General features: G+C 38.9%; 3 protein-coding genes across 4 annotated transcripts in view; 2 read left to right on the forward strand and 1 right to left on the reverse strand.

The window, feature by feature from the left end:
* LOC107686462 (phospholipid-transporting ATPase ID-like) overlaps window positions 1–5,433 on the forward strand; it is a 16,433-nt gene extending 11,000 nt beyond the window's left edge. The window contains exons 21-28 of the mRNA XM_016483492.1: window positions 2–143; window positions 954–1,137; window positions 1,335–1,558; window positions 2,531–2,614; window positions 2,710–2,955; window positions 3,539–3,677; window positions 3,766–3,896; window positions 4,594–5,433. Coding sequence (XP_016338978.1) covers window positions 2–143; window positions 954–1,137; window positions 1,335–1,558; window positions 2,531–2,614; window positions 2,710–2,955; window positions 3,539–3,677; window positions 3,766–3,896; window positions 4,594–4,851 — 1,408 coding nt within the window. The 3' untranslated portion in view covers window positions 4,852–5,433. The remainder of the gene's footprint in view (window position 1; window positions 144–953; window positions 1,138–1,334; window positions 1,559–2,530; window positions 2,615–2,709; window positions 2,956–3,538; window positions 3,678–3,765; window positions 3,897–4,593) is intronic.
* Window positions 5,434–7,347: 1,914 nt separating this feature from the next.
* Window positions 7,348–14,242, forward strand: LOC107686463 (iporin-like). Of its 2 annotated transcripts, XM_016483494.1 has the most exons (11): window positions 7,348–7,648; window positions 8,333–9,655; window positions 9,827–10,274; window positions 10,361–11,134; window positions 11,385–11,507; window positions 12,199–12,275; window positions 12,478–12,652; window positions 12,768–12,870; window positions 12,946–12,992; window positions 13,087–13,603; window positions 13,679–14,242. In XM_016483494.1, exons 2-11 carry the CDS (start codon window positions 8,471–8,473, stop codon window positions 13,818–13,820), a joined length of 3,591 nt encoding a protein of 1,196 aa, XP_016338980.1. In that variant the 5' UTR covers window positions 7,348–7,648; window positions 8,333–8,470; the 3' UTR covers window positions 13,821–14,242. The 2 variants fall into 2 exon arrangements, with proteins under 2 accessions (XP_016338980.1, XP_016338981.1); XM_016483495.1 differs by lacking the exon at window positions 13,679–14,242 and having other exon boundaries at window positions 13,137–13,226.
* Window positions 14,243–14,927: 685 nt separating this feature from the next.
* On the reverse strand, window positions 14,928–17,682 carry LOC107686494 (protein FAM166B-like). Its single transcript, XM_016483528.1, has 6 exons — window positions 17,618–17,682; window positions 16,140–16,363; window positions 15,896–16,050; window positions 15,444–15,576; window positions 15,114–15,326; window positions 14,928–15,031 (listed from the first exon to the last, which is right to left on the reverse strand). The coding sequence occupies exons 1-6, from the start codon at window positions 17,680–17,682 to the stop codon at window positions 14,928–14,930; spliced, it is 894 nt and encodes a 297-aa protein (XP_016339014.1).
* Window positions 17,683–19,655: the final 1,973 nt, after the last annotated feature.

A 19,655-nucleotide genomic window follows, 5' to 3' on the forward strand; every position in this document is an offset into this window, starting at 1 on the left:
GGAATGCCAGGAAAAAGATGTCACCAGAATCAGGGGATGAGCCACCCATTGAGAAGAGCAGACTTCTGGGTAAAAAATCTCAGGTGGTGGAAGACGAGAAGGTTGATGGAGAGTACGGACTGGTAATTAACGGCCACAGTCTGGTAAGAGAAATTGTTTTATTAATCGAAAATAGGATCTATTTGTCATCTTCTTCGATACTACTCAACAGTTGATTAGTAGAAAATGGGGTAACACTTTAGAATAATGGTCCATTGTTAACAAGTAACTATGCAGGAAGTAATAGGTAGTACTACATTAACATATTTTTCACTTTAAAGCTACAAAGCTAAAGCTTTTTAAAGCTAAAGCTACGCTAAAGTGCTACTAAGGAACTACTAGTGATCTGGACCATTATTTTAAAGTGAAAAACATGTTAACCCCTCAGTAATTACTCACAAGTAAATTAATAAGTTATTTAACATATTTTATATCTGACACATACTGTACAGTCATACATACGTGTGATGCACTAGTGATATTTTACCAGTAGGTCTTTTGGAGTGGGATATATATTGAACTGACACGAAACAGTGCTCATAATTGTGAACTAATTCAATCATGAGCTTGTCAGCATCACTTCCTAATTATTAACATTTTTAAGTGAATTATCATTTTTATTATTATTCTATGTTTTTGTTTGAAATAAACAGAGAACATCCATCCTTTGGTAAGAGTAGTAGTCACAATTTCAACCTGTAGCCGACTTATTTGGGGGCTACCTTTGTCCTAAATTTGCTACTACTTACTGCTTAGTTAATCTCGCTTCTCTATTAGTTAATAGTATTAAGTTAAGTGTTAATGTAGTACTACCTATTACTTCCTGCATAGCTACTTGTTAACAACGGACCATTATTCTAAAGTGTTACCGAAAATGGTTTTAATCCTTGCATCTCCCAATACTCTGTGCCCAGGCATTTGCTCTGCAGAAGGACATGCATTTGGAGCTCTTGAGGACCGCATGTATGTGCCAAACGGTCATCTGTTGCAGGGTCACTCCTCTCCAGAAAGCTCAAGTGGTGGAACTTGTCAAGAAGCACAAGAAAGCTGTGACTTTAGCTATTGGAGATGGAGCCAATGACGTCAGCATGGTCAAAAGTGAGTGTTTCTCACAAAGAGAGATGGCATGAATAAGATTATATGCACTTATAAGAAACAATGAGCCAGTGTCAAACTGGGAACTTTACAATATAAACATTATATGGATTTACTTAAGACTAGTGTGCTAAAATCATTTACCAACCTTGTCTGTTTAAAAATGTATTCAATCTTTCAACTGCTCATGACCTCTATAGCTGCACATATCGGCGTTGGCATTAGTGGGCAGGAGGGCATGCAGGCGGTTCTCTCCAGTGACTTCTCCTTCGCTCAGTTCCGTTACCTCCAGCGCCTCCTGTTGGTCCACGGCCGCTGGTCCTATCTGCGCATGTGTAAGTTTCTGCGCTACTTCTTCTACAAGAACTTCACCTTCACCTTTGTCCACTTCTGGTACGGCTTCTTCTGCGGCTTCTCTGCACAGGTGAGATGGATTAAAAAAAAAATAAAAATTCACATGAATTTGGTTTACAGTTTAGCGATAGACCAGGCAGTTCAATCAGATGATATTTGGTCTTTTTGAGAAAACTCTGCCGAAATGTACTCTACCTACCATTAGTTCCATTTTTTTAATTTATATATACACACAGATTTTTTAAATGTTCAAAAATCTTGTTTTTTATTATGTTATCATGTTTTTATTGTGTTTTATTGTTAGTTAGCTAGTATTTTTAGTTATTGTTTACCTAATCAAAATAACTCAACTGCAGTTTGATTGAGATTAATTGGAATGTACAATGAAAAAACATGATTATTTTTGAAAATTGTTAAAAACAGAGTTATCTGTTTTTGCAAATGAGCTCTTCATATATATATATATATATATATATATATATCAAATTAGACTATTAGTAAATAAATAAATCAGTAAATACAATTAATTATTGAGGTACATTTTACAATTACAAAAAACTGCAAGTAACACATTGAAGTAAACATAGAAAACGTAGACAAACTGAAATTGTATTTTCATATTGAATTCAATGTGTTACTTGCAGTTTTTTGTAATTGTAAAATTTACTAGCAATTTCTGAGAGAAAAACAGAAAATCTGTATACATATTGTATATTTTTTCAAGAATTAATTCTAAATTAAATTAATTCAATTTTTCCAATTCAGATTTGAGTGATAATGTGAACTGTAAAATTTCCAAGAATGTTTTAGCACACATCTTAACCGAAACGTTTGATTGTCGATTCCTTTGTTACAAAATAAAAATAAATTACAAGACATTAAGATGCAGCGAGTGCAGATCCTTTATCTGAAAGTGATATTACTGATCGATCTACACACCCAAAACTAAAGTTGAGCTCAGTGATTTTAATTTTTTCGTGAGCATGCATCTTACAAATGACTAATTTGTTCCTAATTTGTGTGTTCTCTGCTCTCTCCATAGACTGTGTATGATGAGTGGTTCATTACGCTCTACAACCTGGTGTATGCGGCTTTACCTGTTATTGGCCTCAGTCTCTTTGATCAAGTATGTCATATATCAATATACCCCACCCCTGGATTAGCATGCTACATTCAGCATCATTGAACTCAATTCATTCATGAACATGTGTGTATGTGCAGGATGTAAATGACCGCTGGAGCTTCCAGTACCCCCAGCTGTACGCTCCGGGTCAGCTGAACCAGTATTTCAGTAAGATGGCCTTCGCAAGGATCCTTCTGCACAGCTGCTACAGCTCACTTGTCCTCTTCTTCATCCCTTGGGCAGCCATGTGCGACACCGTCAGAGATGATGGCAAAGACATTGCAGATTATCAATCATTTGCCCTGCTAGCGCAGACCTGCCTGCTCATCGCCGTCAGTGTGCAGGTAAATTCTCATTTAACAGTATACACACACACACACACACACACACACACACACAAAATGCACAACAGTTATTGAGAATTACCATCTTACTCAAAAATGTAATAATCTATATATTGTACATTTTAGAAATAGATATATTGGACACATACTGTATAGTGACCCTAAAATCATTTGGACAATTTTTCGGAACCTAAACCTGTTTTGTTGTGTATGTAGTTTCTTATTTTTTAAATAAGTATTTATTTGATAAAAAATACATTAAAAACAGTGAAATTGTGAAATATTATAATTAAAAAAAACTTCTATTTGAATATATTTAAAAATTATATTTGACACCAGTTTTCAGTGTATGATCCTTCAGAAATCACTCTAATATGCTGATTTGCTGCTTAAGAAACATTTTATATTGTGCGCTGAAAACAGTTCAAACTACTTAATATTTTTATGAAACCCAGCCACGATACATTTTTTCCAGGATTTTTAGACGAATAGAATGTTCCGAAGAAATTCATTGATTTGAAATAGAAACCCCAAACCTTTGGATGGTAGATGCAAACTAACCCTATGTTTATGTGTGTTTAAGATGGGTTTGGACACGTACTATTGGACAGCAGTGAATCAGTTCTTCCTGTGGGGCAGTCTGTCTGTGTATTTTGCCGTCACCTTCACCATGTACAGCAACGGCATGTACTTGATCTTCACGTCGTCTTTTCCTTTCACTGGTGAGTGACCCTCCATCCCAACCACATCTGCTCATCCTGCTGTTTGTGTGTTTTAAGCAGCTCCAAATGACTCTACAATTTTTCTCAGGCACTGCAAGAAACTCCCTGAACCAGCCGAACGTGTGGCTGACCATCTTCCTAACCACCATATTGTGCATATTGCCTGTGGTTGCAAAACGGTTCCTCTTCATCCAACTCAAGCCCACTATCAACGACAAGGTGGGTTCAAATTTTGTTGTCACCTCAGTTGATTGACAGGCAATCTGACCAATCATAACACTGAATCCGCTATTTTGTTCGACAAACAAATCGGTTGATTAACGTCGGTGGACTTGAACTTGAAAAATTTCATTTGACTCATTTGGACTCATTCTTGACTCTGACACGACCCTCCTCTGGTCTTGGTCTTGACTTGGACTCGAATGAGCTGGTTTTGACTACAACTCTGCAATATATGAACCCAAAAGACATGAGATTTCATTTTTTTTCCCCCAGTAGAATATCGTATAATGGAGTTTGACTGGCATCACAGGCATCTTGTACTACACGTTTACTATTTATAGTCATTTTTGCTCCAAAACTGCATTCAGACTCTCTCAGGCAATGCGCCAGTTCTCGACAGGATGAGAATGTGAGATCTTCCTCCCTTTATGAGTAGAAGGCATGTGTCGAATGAGTCAGAGCTGTGGGATGCAGTGGCACGGCTGCAGCACAGCATCACGCTGAGGCGTAATGTCAAGGTTATTTCTGGAATCCACAATCAGTGGTGTCACAATCTCATGAGCAGGAGTCATTCATAAACAAAATGACTACAACTTGAGCCTTATGCTTTTTCCTTCTTCTGTGTTTTTGATACTAATTGTATTCTTTCCTTTCAGTATAGTGTATATTTTCTTCTCATTCTTCTGCTCTACAGGTGCGTCATGAGGTCAGACAGGCCAAAGCTGTGCCTCCGCCGCCTCCTCGCAAATTCCCTCGACGACGAATCAGTACGCGGCGATCTGGTTACGCCTTCTCTCATGCTCACGGTTATGGAGACCTTGTCACCTCTGGACGCTTTCTGCGTATTCCAGTTAAGAGCAGACCAGCTCTTTTCCACCACACTGACACTCCGGTGGCTGACAGCACACCTCAGACTTATCGAACCATCTTCGAGGAGGCTCAGAGTCCCTAAAGCTCCTTATTCTGTTGTATATATACTTGTGATGACTTGCCGTCAAGCTTGATTTCACCTTCAGCATTGGTCATATTTAAATAATAAAGGAGAGAGATTCTTGGAGGGGCTTAAAAATATTTCACATATGAGTAAGTGAGATTGTGAAGCGAGCCTGTGAAGCTTTGAATCAGTAAGAAACTGGTTTTAGCTGTGATTAGTGGCTGAAAATCATGCTATAAAACTTGAGAGTTTTCTTAATGTTGTATTAACAGCACCTATGCACACAGAAACACTTGAAAATAAAATCACCCATGTGGTTCCTCATGTATTAAGACCAGAGGACATAATAAATATATATTTTTTAATTTTAGGACATTAGAATGTTCATCTCGCCGTTAGTCTGTCCACATAAAAAGAGGCCTAGAGATTACTCAAGAAGAGCTTCATACAAGCAGATTTCATTTGCTTGTAATTGTGTATGACAGTCTCGTAGATGTTTTGTGTGTTTCTTTTTTGATGTTTTTTATCAATGAATATTTTAAATGGTCACCAAAATGCTTTGATTTGACATACTTTATCATGTTTTGTACAAAGATGCAAATGTGCCTTGATTAGTGATAAATACAATAAACTTAAAAACTACACAAATCTTTTTGCTTTTTTTTTTATTGTATTTGTCTAATTGTTATATGTATCAAGAATCAGATTAAATCTATTTTATTAGTATTTGTAGTAATATATATTCAGCACTGAGCTCAATGCATTTGTGAAACAAACCATTTGAAGCAAATGATTCAAATTCATTAATCAAATTTTTCAGTTGTTCTTCAATAAAATATATGGATCCACTTTATATTATGTATCTTTGAACTATTATGTAACAACATTTAAATGATTTGATACAATGTACTTATTGTGTACATTACATATTTTTTTACAGTACATTTAAAAAAAACTGCATGTAATTCTATCTTTATTTCTGTAGAACTGTTCAACTCTACCCCTGCCCTTCAACCTAACCATACCACAAAACCTGCCCCTAACCTTATACATTTTCCACCTCAACAGCAGCAATACAACTTGAACACAATAAGTACATTGTATCAAACAATTTTTTTTTAAATACAGTATGTACAGTACATTAAAGACACCTAATATAAAATGGGAGCAAACAAATAAGCATAAAGCATTCTTATAAAGAAAACATTTACAAGAACAACATAGTGTCTCTTTTGGAAACTGCATCTGTAAGAACACTTTGTAAGGCCTGTCCTTACTACACAGTATTACATAGTTTTGAGCTTTCTTCCAGTATACTTACAGATTTTTTTTTTAGAACAGTTGATTATCCTCATGTTGCCTGCATGTCCATATCAAAACAAAATAATTACAAGACTTCCCCTTGAAAAACAAGGTTGATGGAATGTTCCAGTTTGTCATTGTTTTCTGCTTGAGTGTACTGGATGAGCTTGATGAAAATATACAGGAGGTTTGACTGTTTTGACTATTTCATCATATTTTAGCTTCCACGTGACATAAATTTGCCAATGTGCATCATTCAGTATATGCTATCTACAGTTGTTCTTTGTTGATTAGAAGCGATGGCATACAAATATTTTGGGGCATCTTCTAGTTCTGCTGATTTAGGTCAGTAGATTACCAGTAAAGCCAGTGAGCTTTTTGATATATAATCTGCTGAGTTTGTTGTTGTTTACCATGTGTGTGGTGGAGACAAATTATGAGCTGTTCCCTAATGCGTTGTTGAATTGAGAGACAAAGTCAGTCAGTCAGGCGAAGGGATTTAGCCACCTTTCCCAGCAGTGCCTACAGCAGATGTTTGTGAGCTTATCCATATCCATGCGTCATCAAAGTCAAGAGTCTGTCAACTTGTTATTAGAGTGACGGGGAGACGAGGACAACCAAAAACTGACCTCTTTCCACTTTTTTGGATTAAATTGAATGGGATAAAAGATACATATAACAGTTCTTTCATGCAATATGTTGGGTGAACCAATCGTTTAATCTAAAAATTTGATCCAGTCTGTCTAAATGATTTGTGAATCATAAATGATAATTTGCTCCTTCAGCAAGATTTGGAATATAGTGCCTTAGTTGTATGGACCACTTTTATATTGCTTTTTCATGTCCTTTTTGAGGCTTGGAAAGTCTAGTTCCCATTGTAATTGCATGGAAAAGAGCAACCAGCACAGTCTTCATAACATCTCCTTTTGAGTTCCATGGAAAAAACGGTCATACGGGTTTGGAACGACATGAAGGTGGACTATTCCTGTACACCTTTCTAAAAATAGGCTTTCTACCATCATCTTTTCTATGTCAGAAATCTGCTCAATTTTGAAACATTAGTTTCTCATTATCTCAATTTTCTGTTCCAAGTCTACTTTTTAGTACGAGTCAGTGTTCAGTGCCCCCCATGCTGAGAGCAGAGGCAAATCTGCCATCCCCTCAAATATGATCCCTCAACAACAAACCACTGAGCATGCTCAGTGGGGTCTGTGATGCTGTTGCTATAGGACTGTGGGGCTCAGAACCACTGTACTGGGGGAGGAGGGAATGTGTGAGGAACCGGTGAGCTGTGAGGAGTGCAGAGCAGAAAGAAGTGTGACTAAAGAGGAACTACAAGAGGGACGTTACCCATTTCCTATCTTTTCATTTTTTATTTTCCCGTGCTTTGCCTCTGCTGAGTGGATGTAGAGCATTAGGTTGTGATCATGCGGTGTGTTTGCTCCAGTTACTGTGCAGACAGAATGAGAGTGTCTATGTGCTGGCTCTCGGATTGATGGAGCTTTACGGCTGGGTGAGTTGATGCAGTTGCCCACATTAACAGCCTGAACACAGGATCGTAATTTACTGTTAACTAAACATAGAATTTAGGGCTGGAATTTGAGAATTTAAGCAATTTACGAACTTTATTAAAATAACAAATAAAATGTTCAATATATTTTAAATAACTGTTTGTTTAACTTTTCGCTGTAGTTTGGGACAAGTGTATCTTCAGAAGTTAGCAAAATATGACACTTTTTATGAACTTTATTTTTGGGACATTCTGACATGTGCTCATTTGGAAAAATGGCTCATAAATAAAAGTTAAATAATGCTGTTTTTAAATCGCAGAGGCGATTTTTTTTTAAGGGTTAGTTAGTAAGGATTTATAATTACAAAACAAGAAGCCTATGTCCTCATGTAAACAGATTAGGTTTAGGTGGTGGTAAATATATTTAGCTCAGTATAAGAACAACTGAATTCAATAAAAACTCCACACAGAGATACAAAAACAAACGTGTTTTTGCTTTTCTGTCTAAAAAGTTATATTTTAGGGTTAAAATATATATTTGGGTTCATCTATATAGTACATTGTAACTGCAATTGTCTGATTTATTGATTTGTACTGAAAGGTGGATTTAAGATTGGTAAAGTATGGAGTCATTTGTATGAAAGCATTATTATAGATAATCCACTGAATGCCTATTTTCTCCTTTAGATTCTGGCCTGAAAGCAGTGAAAATGCAGACATATGAGATTACAAGGGATTCTGCTGGGTTTTGCATTCACTCTGTTTATGCCATGTAATCAGCCTGCCATGCAAGGACTGATGCTTTGAAGTGCTGGTGCTTATAAAATGGATGTCTCCCCAAAGTCAGGAGAAACTCTGATCGTGTGCCACATCCATGGCCAGTCTGTTGGGTGGCACCTATATAACTCTGTACAGACATCCAGACAGCCACGCACTTTGAATTTAACCCACAGTATATCCCTTCCTGAGAGAGGAGATCTGCCGAGGGAAGCACTTGACTATGGCAGTCTAAGTCACACAAGCAAGTCAAGTTCAACAGAAACAGAGGACAAAAAGGTGACTGAAAATTCTAGAGGGTATGAATCGTCCCCAACGCTTTGTGCTTTGGACTCTCCATCGACCAATCCTCAACTAAAAAAAGAGCCATTGCATTGCAGAGGTACTCCCAGATGGCATAACCTCTTCATCCCTGAATCAGAAGTGAATGAGGATGAAGAGGATGAGGACTCAGATGGAGACAACTTGCACAAGTACCATGAGGGGTCATCCCTTCAACTACAAGGAAATGTGACTCAGAGTAATATGAATCCTTTTAGCCAAGTCAAAGTAAACAAAGAACAGGAGAGGGAGTTTGATACAGGTTGCGGGGATCGCAGGGATAGCAGAGGAACCCCTGTATTAATGGACTGCGATGAACAGGACTGGGGTGATGAGGAAGACTTCAGTAAGCATACTCTCGAGGAACCTGATAATAGCTGGGCTCCAACTGAAAACATTATCGAATCCATTACTCAAAACCAAACAGACTATATCACTGACTCTTCCTGTAACAGCTCAGATGGAGTACTAGTTAACTTCAGTGCTATCTACCACAAAACCAACAATGCAGTTCCTGCAACTCCACTAAATCTAGATAGTCCTGTTCCTGGATCTTGTATAGTGTTACAGGACAGTTCAAACCCTTTACCCAGCTGGTCATCTCACAACACTGATCCAAACTGCAACATCTACCCATTCAACTCTTATGGCTTCCCATCAATAGAAATTTCTGACCTCACTATGTGTCTGCAGAGTCAGGCACGGTTAGCAGGTTCCACCCAGAATTACTATAAACTGGTGACGTGTGACCTATCATCCCAGTCTTCACCTAGCCCACCTTGGTCCTCTTTGACCAGTTTCTCTGAGACTCAAAGCCATGGAAGCTGTTCTCCAACTTCCGAATATTTCCTATTCGGACATTCAGAGGAAGAGGAAAGGGAGAAGCCAAAGGTTTTCCAAACTGAACACAAGGTATTTATACCACTACCATATGATACCTATAGTAATGTCAAGATTCAGGAGGCTTTGATTAAGGGATTAACGTGTAACATATGCTGTCTGTGAATACCCCAGTGCATTGTTCTTTATGTGTCTAAATCTGCAATTTTTGAAGTTCTCCCAATACTATCCATTTTTTCCCAGGGTGATGGAAACATTGAAGTGAAGAATATTAGACGAGCCGATAAGGACCAATCTAAGGGAACAAAAGAGAGAATGGTACACATAAAAACCCATCAATCTGCTCCAAGAGAACATAATAGTTGTAATTACATTAAGACTCCTCAGTCTCAGAACTGGATTATCAGCCAGAAATGTTCTACCTTATCAAATCTGGGAGCCCTACAAAACAGCTGTCCAAGCCATTTAGACACAAATTTATCTTCACCTCTGTCTAGGCAACATGCCACCTCTTTTGCAGAAATTGCCCGATGTAAGAAGGGAAATGGAGAGCAATCCATGAAAAAGTGCATAGAGGATCCATCGGGCTCACACTTCATCCAAAACCTCTCTTCTATCCAGAAACAGGATGATTCAGAGATGGCAACAAAGTCCCTGAGTGCTGACAGCAGTAGTCAATCCAATCCAGAAGGTAAGAAACTTAGAGAAACCCTAATATTTTGCTTTCAGTACTTGGTTTTATAGACGGTTTTCCACAACATTTTCTTGTGCCTACAGGTGCTTCATCCCCAGAAGTTGTGCGATACACAAAAGCACAAAGGCCCACCTTTCTCTCTATTCAGCCCTTTGTGCTTCAGGCACCCTCAGGAAAACAACAGACCAAAGCACTTGGTTCCCTTCTTAATCAGTACATCAGCTACAAGTACAGCAAGCCTGGGCCATCCAAAGCTACTTGCAAAAGCAAGGCATATCCACATCATAAGCAACCCTCCCCTCTCAGGAGTTCCTCTAACATCCACCCGGAGGCAGCGACCAGTTCAGACACTTGTTCCACCTGCACATCAAGTCCTATTTTGCCCCATAACCACTCCCAGTGTACCCAGCCCTGCACACTGTTGGGGCTCATTCACCAGGACAGAAATCCACATATGAGTCCAAATATGAGACCAAGAAGCCCTCAACGCCTAGAGCAAGCAGATGGGAGTCCAAAGGCCTGTTCAAGTCAAACACAGTTAAGCCAAAAACATTCTTGGTATGGAAAACAAGCATCTCAGAATCGTCCACTCAAGCAGGTTCCTATTGTTCAGATTCAGACTCCACAATTAATCAAAGAGGAGACTACAGGTCCTCTGGATGCATCCTTCCCTTTACATCAAAACTCCTCCCCTGCCATTACCTCAGTCACCTCCTTGACCTCTATCACCTCCCTTGTCTCTCTACCAGGCACTGGATGGAACTCCCTTTGGCCTTTTGAAGCTTCATCACAGGTCTGCACCAATGAAGAACCTATTACCAATGTTCAACACACCTTTAAGCCAAGGAGATCACCTTGTAAGTGTCAATGAATCATGTTATGGTTTCCATTTACTGTATATAGTTTACTGATGTGCATGTTCTAATAATTATGGATCTTATTCACATATTACTCACACACACACACACACACACACACACACACACACACAAAACACGAAGATGGTGAGAACAAGATGGTAAGACAAATTGGTGTGAGGACGTGTTGTGAATCTGGTGGTAGTTATGTATTTAAGTCAATTTTATGTGTGCTTCCTCAACTCTGCAGGTGTTATGAGGAAACGTCAACATGGTGACTCATTCTCCATGACTGACAGACCCCCTGAAGTGTTCTGCTTCTCCCCAGAAGCCCCTTCAGATCTTCTTTCAGTTGATCTTTTGCACAAGAGAAGTGAGATGATGAATAATCAGATTCTGCATTGATTCTTATGACTAAACGCCCACATTTTCCCTACATTTTTACATGACTATCATTATTATCAGTTGCTAATATGTTCTGTTGTGTATAGCAATATGCCTATGGTTTGTATGGAGACCTTTGTGAATATGAAAATTTGTGCAGTATCTTGTACCACATAGAAATCCCAATTGCAGGAAATACTTTAGAAAAGTGAAGTACAATTCTTTCTCAGTATGCCATTGAAGGCAAAATCCCTTCTGTTACAGAAAGATACAGAGTGGATCTCTGCAGCATTGCCTCTGCTTCCCTGAAGGGGAAAATGTGACCTACTTTTAACTCACTGTCTTGGATTGGCTAACACACTTGGCGTGTTTGTGTGTGTGTGTTTTCTATGTGGGCACAAATGTGTGTACTACTATATGTTCCTTTTATAGTAGGGTTCGTATACCTTTATTTACAGTTGTTCTTGATGTCACAACTGACAGAAATGACCTACAAGTACAGCATTTTAAAATAATTTGCATTGAGTAAATATTTATGCATGTCCTAAATTCCTTTACAAATTGTCAGGTTGAGTGTTGAGGGATCAGAAACACTTTTGAGCAATAAAATATGTTTTTGAATGAATTTAAATAACTACCTTACTCCTATCTCTCCCCTTTCTTATTTCTCTTTTTTGCAGGTATGTTGAAAGCTGTGAGTTTGGCAGTGGATCTCATAATGGCACATTTCAACTCAAGACAAGACCCAGAAGAAAAGGTGGTACAAGGAGTCAATTATTATATTTTTTTAAGTAAAAAGAAAAAAGAGATGTAACAACAGAAATGTCAAATATTACCCATGGGCCCTAATTAGACTGTCAGATAAAAAAAATTGTATATAATTTAATGTACAGAGTCCTTTTAGAATAATAAGGCATCTCAATCTGATGTCTTAAATTGTTTTGTCATTTTGTTTTCAGATCAGACTGGGAAATAGTTTACTGTGCACCACTATCAGCAGCCTTGTCCTTAAACAGCTTTACCTTGCAATCCAGAACATCCTTCAAGATGGTTTGAAAGCCTATAAATTGGACTTGATTATTGGACAACGACACAACAAACTATGGAACATCGTAGAGGCCACAGCACGACCAGGTCTGTATGAGCCAATCAGATGAAAAGCAAATGAAACATCTTTTTCATTATCAGAGTGCCTTCGAAAGCTAATTCAACACTGTTTTTATGACTGCCAATATTTTTCTTTTCACAGGCTCATCTACCCGACTGTCTGACAGCTTGGTGTCTGTGGTAAAAAAATGTTCCCAGTTATCAAGTCGCATGCGGCTCAGTGTCTTCATCATAGATCTGCTAAAGTAGGTCAAATGCTGAATACATCTTTTAAACTTTGCACCACAGTACAGTTAGCTAATGAAAATATTGCTTTTTAGCTTGCATGCTTTGGAATTCTGGATCCGTCATTTATACACTTGCGTTGGTGAGTATGAGGTTTAGTGACAACTGTAAAGGAATGTATTGTCCACTGTCCCAATACTTAATTCCTTACCATTTTATACTCAACTCTATTCAAGATGTTGTGACGGAACACTATCACGAATGGGGTTTCTTGGCTCTGGCCCAGGGGCCAACTTATAGACCACTGTTCCAAGAGCTGCTTCTTTTGCTGCAGCCACTCTCCCTGCTGCCATTTGACCTCCATCTTCCATCCGAACCTCACCTTCAAAGTAAGGAAAAGCAAAACCACAGAGCACCCCTGCCTCATCGGCTTCTTGCCCAGTCAGCTCAGATCCTGCAGATGAGCTCGATCCAGAAGAACAGCAGGAGTCCAACAGGTCACAGCGATGTCTTCAGTCAAAGGGAAACTGATGGATTTTGGCTTAATCAGACACCCACCTCAGAGTGTGAAACACAGAAGAAAGAGGATGTAGCAACTGGAATGGAAAACAATGAGATGCCACAATCTTCAACAAGTCCTCTGGAGGACAAACACTTGAGTGAGCTGCGTTGGGCCAGGCTCTTCGGCTCTAAAGTTGGAACACCAGTTGGCCCACAGAAGGCACAAATAAACATGCGTGGACCGCTGAGAAGGTTAGTAACTGTGATTCTTCAAAACTTCTAATAAAGTCACTTTGTTAACTTTGGTTGTCTTTTATCTTCCTCCAGACGGCCTTCAGAATGGCTGAAGCTTGGTGCATCCAAAGTGGATCTGCTTGCGCAGTCAGTGTGGATAGGAAAATGGCCAGAGACTCATCTGAGTGGTAACCATGACAGAGACACCCCAAACAAAGATGAGATATTATTCTAAAGAGCCCACAAGGAGTCTGATTTTAGCTAGACAGAGTAGAAGCACAATTAATCCAAAATAAACCTTACATAGTCAACCGACACATCCTGTACAATCCAGTGCAAGTGCACCATATCTGTTCCCGGCTAGAATATTGCCTTAGTGATTTACCAATCAGGACAATCTGTATTATACCTTGGTCTATACAAAATATTCACTAACTTCAAGCCATGATGAGATAAAGTTTTTAGATTAAATTTATAACACAATCATAGTATAGTGTAGAGTATATAACATGGATGGATATCGTCTGCCAGCAATCAAGCACAAAACTGGAACTGAGGTCCTCAGAAGTCTTTTCCAACCAAACCCTGCACTTTATCTCTGTCTCAGGTCATTATGTCATGTAAATCTAGTCATATAATTTCTGCTGTTGTTGAACTATGTGGCATTATTAAAAAAAAAAACTTTTCCTCAAGGTCTGTTTGAAATAGTTTCTATAACCATTTCCATGCATGACACAGTAGCATTAATTACTATGCATGACAAATAATAGTTTTCCTTTTAAGCATTCTGTGAATTACAACTGCTGGTTTTATTGCATTTTTGCACGATGAAATCAATTAAATAGCTAATCTATATGATATAGATGCATGCTGAGTAGCTATATTTCCTGTTTCTACAGAAGGACTAGTTTAGTAGTGATATTTGTTGATGACTACATTTGCGTGACCCCTGATGTTAGTGACACAAAGACAGACAAGAGCTCATTGAAGACAATGATTTGATTTTAAAGGCAGTGGTTTTTATATGTCCTGATATTATAGTTGTGCCTGATTGGAACCTTGTGATAATAAAGATTTGCTGAGTCATTAATGTTCATATTGTGTGCTTTTGTGTATGTGTGTGCCAGAAGAAAGTTACAAAAACCATGTCTTTTGAAAAAATAGATTTCTTTTAGTTGACTTGCCAGTGTCTTGTCACTTGTCAATTCCTTTAAAATCAAAATTCCACTTATTATGGTGAACGCTAACTCAGCTACATGTTGCTTGTTAGATGACCAAAATGACTTTAATTGTTCTTAGATGGGTTATGTGTGATAACTGATTCACTTGCACCGTTGGGTCTTCACTCCAATCTGTTTTTCTCTGTGTTCTTCCTCTGTGTACCAACGTGACCCAGAGCATCATGGGTGAGCTGCCCAAATGTTTGGCCATATTGAAACCTGTACCCTGTTGACATAATTACATTGCTTTATTACTATAAATGATAGCATACTTTCTTCAAAGGAACATAATTACCATTTTTACATACCTGGTACGTGCCCCATGTAGGAGGGTAGGATCCCTGTTTTAGAGGGGTATATTGTGGGTATCAGAGGCAAGCTGGTGGAATCCTTCTTTTGCAAGTTGAAGGAGGTCCGACATGCCTTCATTTCATTGCCAAGCTGGATCAGTGCCTTGTTGGTGATGATGGGATATCCAGCACCAAAGAGGAACCGGGTTTTGGGGACGTAGCCAGTAAAACCTATCAAAACGACAATTGTTACTAATTGGTGCAAAATTAAGAGCTACTGTATAAGCACATTCTTTACATTTAAAAAACTCTGTAATTTGCTTCTTGGTAAGCCCAACTCTGGCTAACCTGAGATGAAATACTTATGTGGGCTGCTTTCCTCCATGAAGTACGGGGAGCCTTGTGGTTTCCAGGGGTGCGGGGCCTTGTAGGGGGCAGGATCTTTAGATATGGCTGTAAGAGGACTGTTCAATCTTTTAGGCTACAACAAAGGACAACCATTAGATTAATCTTCTGATCAAGAAGTTGACAAAAAGTAGCTGATGATTATAGCCATAAAATTACAGCATCTGTGAATCAGGGAACTTTCACAGCTTGTTTCAACACAATGATGTGATAATTTCCTGAAATCATGTGGTGTCCTGATTGAAGAGCTTGTTTACTAACAGTACTTCTTTTCATTTACTGGGCATGTGACACTCGACCTGCTTTGATACCGGATATTTAGCATGTATAATTAAACAGGGTGACCATACACAGGGGAGCTGTGAAAGAGAAGCAATCCGACTGTGACAGCTCACTTTGAAATCTGGGAAGCTGTCGTTGACAGTAAAAGACAGGTCAGCAGAAGCTGCACGCAGTCTCTTTTCTTGTTCCTGGCTGAACTCTGATAGTGCATCTCGACAGGTTTCTGCATATGTTTTGCAGAAGTAGTTTTGACGCAATGGAACAAAACCTTGGAGCACAAGAGAGAGATATACCGGTAATGCATGTTTACAGTTTTGCAAACTAGACACCAAGTATTGCAAACCCCCAAACTGTTACCTGTGTATCCCGGAATCCTTTTCTCCAGGTTCCTTCTGCCTCCATGTTGGCCTCTCCAGATTTCATCGCGGGGTTCTGAGTCCTTCTCTGTGGATGGGAAACGCCCGGTATGGAGTACAAGCCTCTGTGAGTGAGACACCTCCGGGGAAGATAGGAGCTTTGCTGTTAACTGACCATAAGTCTGGCCCACGTGATACTTCAGCTGAGGACAGTAGCCTGCATACCTAAACAGAACCATCAGCAGATGTTTGGAATAATGATTATATTATAATTCTTTAAGTCCATATAATTCAAGTGTATGGACACCTAAAGGTGATGCTTTATAAAAGGTAATCCAAATGACTGATTGATGAACCAATGTCTTCTGAAGCAAAACAACAGATGTTTGTAAGAAAAATACTAATATTTAAAACTTTTTTAACTATGAACCATCACTTCTGGCCAGTTGTTCATGCTTCACCAGCCCATTGTGAAGTCTGATGTAAATGCGCTCATATTCTGTCACTTCTCGAGTCATTGCTTCACAATTTGAAGATGTAGAGCTTCATGAAGCGTCAGCTTTGCAGGTCCCATACACTTGCATTAGATGGATTCTTTTTCTAAAAATCTTTGTGTTCATCTGAAAGAAGAAAGTCATACACATCTGGGACAGCTTGAGGGTAAATAAATTAGAGAATTTTCATGCTGGTTTGAGTGTCCCTTTAAACACGCGTTTATATATTATATTATACGTTATATTATTAAACCAATACATTAAATGTGCATTTGGTAAAAAGGCTAAATGAATGCTGGAGATGGAAAGTTAAAAGTTAAAAGTTAGTGAAGAAGTTGAAGAAGTGACATTTCCAATGATATTGATTGATTCATTGATGGATTCATTCATTCATTTATTTAGACCAGAAATGCCCAAAGCAGGGCCCAAGGGTCAAAGTTGGCCCATGATAACCTTAGATTTGGCCAGCCATCCCAAATCACAAGAGAGGGAAAAACATGCCATTGAAGCATCTTCATTTATAATTTATTTATTGTATTTTTACAAATAAGTAAAAGTAGGCTTATTTATTTACTTTTAACAATTTATTTTTAAAAATGTATATTAAAAATGTATTTAAATGCATTCATTTTCAACCCACAGACCTCAATCTAGTTTGGCTTTTGGCCCTTTATAGTAAAACGTTTGGCCACCTCTGATTTAGACAGACAGGTAACGTTACCGTATACACCTAGCAGTAAGTTACTATGACAGCTAGCAACATACACGCTTCATTTGGCTTAGCCTCGTTTTAAGTTACATATAGAAAGGATTTTGTAAGCTTTATTTCAAAATAAACCCAGGCCTATAAACTAGCAACTATCATTCAAAATAAAAAAATTGGTACTTTTTCAAACTAATTAAAATACGAACCACATCTAATTTATGAATCAAAATAATAAACAAATAATTTAATAATAATACAGCAAAATAACTGAGAACTCACCCTGGGATGTACTGTGGGTCAGGTGTCACCAACACTGTACTAAATTTTGGTGGAAACTGCTCCATATTTTCAAACCCGCAGCAGTTTTGATTGTTGTTATACGGTTGCTAGGTGAGCAGCGTCCGCGTGCCATTATTCTGTCAGAGAGCGTAACGACGTAACGCTCGGTGTACTCTAGTCATCCTGAAGAAGAACTCATAAAGTGTGCAGCAGCCTCCATCTAAATAAAATAAAATAACTAACTAATCAACGAAGAGAAAATAAATTCATTTTCTACTCAGAGTCCATTAAATAAAAAAATAAACTCTATCAGCGGTCAGGCAAGTCAATATTGGTCGGTGACAGTCAGGTTTAAATCTGCATGGGTTCGCTTCAGTTGGCTGGTACTTGACCTGGTAAAGATAATGTTACATGACAAGTCAGTTAGTTGTGATGCTGCAGCCTCTTGTGGGTAGTAGGAGAAATGCACCCAGATATGTTATCCTAAAAAAAAAAAAAAAACTATAATGGTTAATTATTATCTGTACATAAAATAATTTAAATGACCCAAGAGGACAAAACCTAGCCTATTTTACTGACAGCCAACGAGATATTAAAGAGTTCTCCCATAATTAAACATACGCAACCCATAGCTAATGTTCCAGTACACTACAACATGTTGTTGGTTTTGTCGAAACTCGAAACACAAAAGGAGATTTCTGAAGAATCTTCACGTGCTTTTCTATAGGCCACAATTAAAGATTTTGACTAACACACACATAAACTGCTGCAACAAGATCGTTGAGTCAGTGAGTGAGAACCAGAATAGTCATTTTCAGCATGTTCCAAGCAGGGGCCGTAACGGGGGGAAGGTTAGGAAAATTCCAAGGGTCCGACGGGGAGAGGGGGTTCAGTCAAACGTGATTGTGGGGGGCCAGAGTAAATATTCCGTTCAGGGGGCCCAGAAACCATAGTGGTGCCCCTGGTTCCATGTGAATGTTTGCATAGGCCTACACTCATTTTCCTTAATCCAAATGAATTCATTCTGACAGTAGATTACAAAACACTTTTTATATGTACCTAATACTTTGTAATTGCATTCAAATATTATTGCACATGTGTATTCAACCATCTGCGCATGTGCAGAGCATCCACTTTGTGGTCGCGCTCAGTATCAGAAAAAGTATCCATCACAAAAGACAATTTTACCATGTTGACTCATCTAAAAATTGTTAGAAATGCTTATCTCATGTAATTTTATTTGATCTGTATTTTCAAATCTGGTGAAGAAAGTCCAGTTGGATTCAAAATATTTTGTTATTTCAAGGATTATTAAAGATCTACACTTAAAGGGGTCATATGATGTGATTTAAATTTTTCCTTTCTCTTTGGAGTGTTACAAGCTCTTCGTGCATAAAGAAGATCTGTAAAGTTGCAAAAACTAATGTCTCTAATCCAAAGAGATATTCTTTATAAAAGTTAAGAGTCAACCACGCCTACCTAAAACGGCTCGTTCTAACACGCCCCCACATATCTACGTCACGATGTGGGAAGATTTGCATAACACCACCCAAATGTTCACGCAAAGAAAGAAGGTGTAACTTTGATTCTCGCTGTAGTATTGTTGTTGCCGTGTGTTTCGTTGTGAAAGCGAAACTACTTTGTTTAGCCTTCCAAAAGAGGACGATATCCGCTTCGTCATGCCTAGAGCTGATCCGTGCTGGTCGCTGAGGAAATACAACAACTTTGCGCTGTGGATCGCCGGATTGGCTTTCACCGTGGACGAAGCAGAGTCCAGCCCGGGGTCGTCACATGTGGTTGCCGCAAGCCGGCCGGCCACTGCTTAATCTAGCCCCTGGCCTGCTCTCACTCTAGCCGCCGGCCGCCGCTCACTCTAGCCCCCGGCCGCCGTTCACTCTAGACCCCGGCCTCCGCTCACACTAGCCCCCGGCCGCCGCTCACTCTAGCCCCTGGCCTCCGCTCACTCTAGCCTGCCGGCCGCCGCTCACTCTAGCCCGCCGTGTGTTTCGTTGTGAAAGCGAAACTACTTTGTTTGGCC

Source organism: Sinocyclocheilus anshuiensis, unplaced genomic scaffold (genome assembly GCF_001515605.1).
Source record: "Sinocyclocheilus anshuiensis isolate Anshui unplaced genomic scaffold, SAMN03320099.WGS_v1.1 scaffold838, whole genome shotgun sequence".
NCBI lineage: Eukaryota > Metazoa > Chordata > Actinopteri > Cypriniformes > Cyprinidae > Sinocyclocheilus > Sinocyclocheilus anshuiensis.